This window comes from Coffea arabica, chromosome 7c, assembly GCF_036785885.1.
Source record: "Coffea arabica cultivar ET-39 chromosome 7c, Coffea Arabica ET-39 HiFi, whole genome shotgun sequence".
NCBI classification, from domain to species: Eukaryota; Viridiplantae; Streptophyta; class Magnoliopsida; order Gentianales; family Rubiaceae; genus Coffea; species Coffea arabica.
This window is the reverse complement of record NC_092322.1, coordinates 5,185,217-5,191,310: the sequence shown is the minus strand read 5'-3', so window position 1 is coordinate 5,191,310 and position 6,094 is coordinate 5,185,217. Positions and strand designations below refer to the sequence as shown.

The window sequence follows — 6,094 nt, the reverse complement described above, 5'->3', positions numbered from 1 at the left end:
ATAGAAGTAGTGTTTTGGTATGTAAACAGGGAGTGTTCGGATAGGAGATTATTTGAATTATTATGTAAAATAATTACTATAATAATTTTTATGATGTGATTACATGAAATAAAAGATAAAAAATCGAGTAAAAAACGTGTCAGGAATAAAAGAGGTGATTGTTAAGTAGACGTCACGGAAGTTCCATGCAGTAGGCAAAGCCAAACAGTCCCCAATTAACGTGTTAAGAGTTTTTCTTGTGTACAATGTGTTAAGAGTTTTTTTTTTTTTTTTTTTTTTTTTTTAAGAGTTAAGACGACTGGATGACTTTGATTAAATAAAATATAACACGGCCGCCAGCGGCAACGACGCAGGCCAAAGGAAGGAAAAAGAAGCTAATGAACCTGAAACGGAAAACAAACACCCTAAATAAAACTGACAAAAGATCTCATACGTGATAACCAAACTACGTCTTTATTACTATACTGATTCGAACCCACGACACGACCATACTGATAACTATTCAAAGTACTTATTTATTACTGCACTGTAGAGAAATTGGTACTATAAGCCTCCATCTCCCGAGCAGCATTTTGGTCAAGGACGACCCAAGAAAACCAGAGAGAGAGAGAGAGAGAGACTCGAAGGAAAGAGAGCGAGGGAGTGGGAAGGAAATGGAAAACTGCGCAGTTTTTGCAGGGCTTCACCCAATTCCCCCAAATCAACTATTGGGGCCATCAAGAAGCTCTCTTAAGCTTCTCCCTCCTTTCTTCACTGAAAAAACACACCTTTTCTCCCTACCTCTCAAGGTATCATCATCAGAGCATTGTCTTTCTAATCAAAATGAACCCCCTGTAATTAATCGATGCAGATTTTTTGCCCTTTTTTGGGTTTGCCCCCTTTATTTATGCTATGCTAGTTTGTTTTTTTGCTTGTTTTTGCATGGGAGTTTTGACTAATTGATAGTATATTTATTATGAAATGCAGCTGCAAAAGCAATCACATTTTGCATTGGGTACTACCAGTAACAATAATGGTACTACTTCGCGCGTGGCCTCTCCCACAAGGTACGCTGTTCCTTTTTTTTTTTTGGTCAGAATTAGTTGTGCTGCTTAATCTTCAAGATGTGCTGTTAAGTTGGACCTAGAAACTTTGGCAAGACACAATTTGTTTCTTACTGCACGTCATTCCTTACTTTTAAAGATTCAATATTTCTACAATTAAAGCCCATCGAGAAGCAGATGTGAAGTTTTGCCGACCGATAACATTAGAATCCTACTCCTTCATCAGAATGTTTGGCTTTTGATTATTGAGATGGAATGGATGTTAAATCTGATTTTGAGCACGCCATCACCGCGATCCAGAAGTACGAGTTGATAAGCTAGTGAGAGTGTGTTTGGATGATTGAAATTAAAAATAAAATATGTGATGCGTGAATGATGATCAGGAGATTTTTCCTTGCTTTTGTTGAGGTTTAGTCTGTGATAACATCTTACAAGTGAACCTTCATTCATACACTTTCATTTTGAGTGCTGAAAAATCAATTTTAGTGATGTTGAATTTTTTCAATTACAGCAATGTGACCACTGAATTAGCTGACATCGACTGGGACAACCTCGGCTTTGGCTTCATGTCTACTGATTATATGTATGTCATGAAATGTTCTCAAGGTGAAAACTTTACAAAAGGCGAATTGCAGCGTTTTGGGAACATTGAGTTGAGCCCATCAGCTGGTATCTTAAACTACGGACAGGTAATCCTTTAAGAGCTTTATCGTTGTTGCATGAACGAGTTTAATATAACTTTATAATGTCTACTACTGTTTTTTGTTTAATTCCATAGTTTTTCTGTAGCGTAAACAGTGCCTAGCGTGTTTTTCGTTTTCCTTTTAAATTTTTAGACAGTTTATAGACTTTGTTCTTTGTTCTTTGTTCAAGATCTGGTTGTTTTGTTCACATACTTTGAAGTGTATAGAGGATGTTTTATTGTAATTTGTCTGTAGGGTTTATTTGAAGGTCTAAAGGCTTATAGAAAACATGATGGCAAAATTTTACTTTTCCGTCCTGAGGAGAATGGTTTGCGGTTGCGGATGGGTGCAGAACGTATGTGCATGCCTTCACCAACTGTTGAACAGTTTGTGGAAGCTGTAAAAGTCACTGTTTTGGCTAATAAAAGATGGGTAATGTGGCATGTAACCTTTCTCCATGGCTAGCTCTTGTGTCTCTCATGTTAATTCTTTGCTTGTTGCTCCGCCTCTTTCCAGATTCCTCCACCAGGTAAAGGTTCCTTGTACATCAGACCATTGCTGATGGGGAGTGGCGCTGTTCTTGGTCTGGCACCAGCTCCAGAGTATACATTTCTAATATATGTATCACCTGTAGGCAACTATTTTAAGGTATCAGTTTTTGCCTGTTGGCTATTATGCATTTGCTATGGTGATTTTTGGCACTTTATATTGCTTTCAAGCTGACATCCCTGGAAGTTTCTGCTGAGACTGGCAGGGAGAAGTAACCAGAAGCTCTTGAATGATATCGAACAATTTGTTGATCACTATACCTATAATATAGGCAAAAAAATGCAATATTTGTGGGACTCACTTTTAAGTAACTGAGACAAAACATGACTATAGTATAGTGTAACAAAGAAGAATGTGAATGTCAAGATGGATTTTTTCTTAAACATCTCAATGCAGAATTAGTTGTAATTGGAAAGCTGATGATATCTTTTGAGAACTACATAATATTCACTTCTAAAAAGGCAATAATAATAGGTAGATACAAGTAACATGAATGTAGGGTAATAAAAAAGTTACAAGAATATGGTTTCTAAATGGATAGTGGGTTGGATGGCGAACTAATAGGACAGATTGGAAACAAAAGCCAGCTTTTCATATTATGTTAGTCAACTTGACTATATTATGCCAGTTAACTGATCTACCATGGTAGTCTTTTGTCTCAAGAATGATTTAAATTTGCTTTTCAGGTAATCAAATTATAACACTGTCTATTCCTATGTACTTGTATTTGCAAATATCCTAGTTGAGGTGTGTGTTAACTTTTTTTATTGGTGGATTTGTTAACTGCCCTATGGTTTTATGTTTAATTTATTCCCAGGAAGGTTTGGCACCAATAAACTTGATAGTTGAGACTGACATGCATCGTGCAACTCCAGGCGGTACTGGAGGTGTCAAGACTATTGGGAATTATGCTGCGGTAAGCTACTCTCCTGGTTCTGGTATTTTTGTTATTCAGTCTGTCAATAAGGTGTAATTTTGATAGCATCAAGCTGTATTACCTGTAGAACCACATTCTTCCTTTTCACTAAAAGAGTGGATCGCGATGTTGTGTGTTTGATTAGCCTAGAAATTGCTAAAACCTTTAGGATCTTCTGGCTTGCAATTTGTAGGTCCTAAAGGCCCAGAGTGCTGCAAAAGCCAAAGGCTATTCTGATGTTCTCTACCTTGACAGCGTTCATAAGAGATATCTAGAAGAGGTCTCGTCTTGCAATGTTTTTCTTGTGAAGGTACACTGTTCATGGTCAGATGCATATTACCTTGTGGCCTTTCTTGATTCATGATGGGACAAATAGAACCGGTTTTGTACATTTCCAAAAAACACGTAACAATTATTTAATTACATGACCGGGATAATATGTGAACCTTTTACCAAGGAACCTTTTTTAGTGATACATATTGATACTATTCAAATTCTCTTCCTATAGGGAAATGTCATTTCAACTCCTGCAATAAAAGGAACTATCCTACCTGGCATTACACGAAAGAGCATACTTGATGTTGCTCTTAGCCAAGGCTTCCAGGTAACCTCTGGCACTGTGGAGACTATTATGCTAGCTTTTTTCTGCAATTTGCAGATCAAGCCAATTCATGAGCCTGATTGGTCAGTGATTTGACATTATACTCATATTCCAGCTTGATCTACAGCTAATAAAAATATTAGAACATTTCCCAAGCGTTAAAACTATAGCTTGATAGAAACGTGTGTGACAAAACATTTTGTTGCGGTTTCTTTTTTATCGAAAACAACACTAGTTCCTGTTTAATTCTTTCCATAATTTCCCACTGATGTCCCTTGCTGAGCTGGAGTTCTTTGCTGCTGATAGACTCGAGTTCTTTGCTGCTGATAGACTCATGGATTTTCAATACAGCTGCTGTAAGCTATTGAAAGCTTATTTGCTAATATATGTAGGTTGAGGAACGGTCAGTCAGTGTGGATGAATTGCTTGATGCAGATGAAGTATTCTGCACAGGAACAGCGGTTGTCGTGTCTCCTGTTGGAAGCATAACTTATCAGGGTAAAAGGTAACTATCGGTGTTACTTAATAGTTTTTGTGGTTCACATGTACCCTCGTCTGTGTGTTACCTTACTGATTATACGTTCTGCTATGGTCAACATCCACATCTTCAGAGAAAGGCAAAGGCAGAAAATTCAATTGCAAAACCATTGCTGCATTCAGGGCGAGTTATCTGCCTTCCTCTTTCTAGCCACTATCAGCCTCTACTTTGAAAAGCTAAAACAACACCCTAGACTCTCTTCCTGCCTTATTTTCCACTTCTTGATTGTGTGATCCTCCCAAATTCTTGTTCCTCTTTCATGATAATGCACCTGTATTGTGCCATGAATAGCTTGGAAAAAAACAGTAGTTACATTTTTCTCATCACCAACAATACAAGCCTTGCACCAAACCCTCACAATCAAGGATTAAGCAAACCCTGTTGCAAACCCAATTATCTTCACTTGAACAGTTTTTAATATGCTCTGTACGGGCAAAGCATCATCACCACTAAGCTTGCCACAATACATAAATCCATGAGAAATTGTTTTACCTTTGTTTTTCACTTCAAAGATGTTACTTCATGATGATTTTCTCAAGTATTTATTTATGATTATGCATGTGTTCATATCTTTAAGTATGCGATTTGAGAGACATAGTAGGGAGATGGTGCTGAGAACTAAAATAGGAGTGGTCTGGTAGGATGACAAAATGAGGGTATGATTGGAAAGGGGCATTTTAGGAGGTTACTCATTTTGTCCGCTATCACTCACTTCTTTTCTACCAGTAGCATTCCCATTGTCTATTATCCTGTTTTTAGTCATTTAGCACGTGCTGCATATCGCCCCGCTTGTCGATAATGTTTGTGAGCAGGAGATGTTATTTTCCCGTCCTTTCATTATTCCACTACTGTACTCCCAAGTGGACTTCAAAATATTTGCGTTCCCCAAGGCACCTCCTTACTTTACTGTGCAGGGTGACCTACGGAGCAGATGGTGTTGGTCGTGTTTCGCAACAATTGTATTCTGCTCTAACAAGTTTGCAGATGGGAATCTCGGAGGATAAAATGGATTGGATCGTTGAGCTTAAGTAACCCTTGGTTAGTGATTTTTGCTCAAGGATACTGTTCATGGTAAAGATAATCTTAGTCTACATTTTTGATTGTGAAGACTTATGAACTAGCTTTCACATATCTTTGTTTAAACACGAATTTCAGTGTGTAATATAGAATCCAGATAGTGTTCGTTTATGTTGGATAATGCTGAAGGAAGTTTCTGTGAAAATACTGCATTTTAGTCATCAGCTTTTAACAAAATACAATACTGGTTACCAAGAAGGATTGCTAAGTTCTTTGCTTTTCGGCCCCTCCTGCTGGCTTCTGTGTATTTTTGTTTGTCAATTGCGGCGAAGGCTACAAATCCTCGAGATTTGACACATGAGTGGCAAACTTGGGTGAGGGGCTGGTCGAGGTGATTGGCCCATGATCAGGCCCGTCTTGATCTGGGTCATTGATTTCGAAATTCTTTCCAGAGCGATCGATGGCCATTCAACGGACGGGCTCGTTGGCCCTGCATCTGTAGAGGCCCCGGATCCGGTAAAGTTAATGGATAGGATTGCTCCAGGCCTCTTGTCAAAAAAAAAAAAAAGAAAAAAAAAAGCAGGCATCGTCGCATTGAAACAAAAAAAAGGAGGCGTTAGAAAATATGCCGAAAGGGCCATGCTGAAATCATACTCAATTAAAAGTTAAAAAAAAAAAGGGTTATTAGCAATCAAAGCTTAGTTACCAGTTGTGATTTTTCATAATTTGGAAGACTACTAATAGCCT

The 6,094-nt window shown here is 38.0% G+C and overlaps 1 protein-coding gene across 2 annotated transcripts; it reads left to right on the top strand.

The window, feature by feature from the left end:
• The first annotated feature begins 491 nt into the window (after positions 1–491).
• On the top strand, positions 492–5,552 carry LOC113699295 (branched-chain amino acid aminotransferase 2, chloroplastic-like). Of its 2 annotated transcripts, XM_072057315.1 has the most exons (10): positions 501–788; positions 967–1,046; positions 1,555–1,732; positions 1,982–2,158; positions 2,243–2,374; positions 3,093–3,191; positions 3,385–3,501; positions 3,700–3,795; positions 4,185–4,297; positions 5,245–5,552. In XM_072057315.1, exons 1-10 carry the CDS (start codon positions 654–656, stop codon positions 5,360–5,362), a joined length of 1,245 nt encoding a protein of 414 aa, XP_071913416.1. In that variant the 5' UTR covers positions 501–653; the 3' UTR covers positions 5,363–5,552. The 2 variants fall into 2 exon arrangements, with proteins under 2 accessions (XP_071913415.1, XP_071913416.1); XM_072057314.1 differs by lacking the exon at positions 1,982–2,158 and having other exon boundaries at positions 492–788.
• Positions 5,553–6,094: the final 542 nt, after the last annotated feature.

Bases quoted from the DNA above. Each gene is read 5' to 3' on its own strand.
- LOC113699295 (XM_072057315.1), top strand. From the start codon at position 654: ATGGAAAACTGCGCAGTTTTTGCAGGGCTTCACCCAATTCCCCCAAAT. The intron at 1,047-1,554 runs GTACGCTGTTCC...TTTCAATTACAG, and splicing joins CGCGTGGCCTCTCCCACAAG to CAATGTGACCACTGAATTAG. The intron at 2,375-3,092 runs GTATCAGTTTTT...ATTTATTCCCAG, and splicing joins CTGTAGGCAACTATTTTAAG to GAAGGTTTGGCACCAATAAA.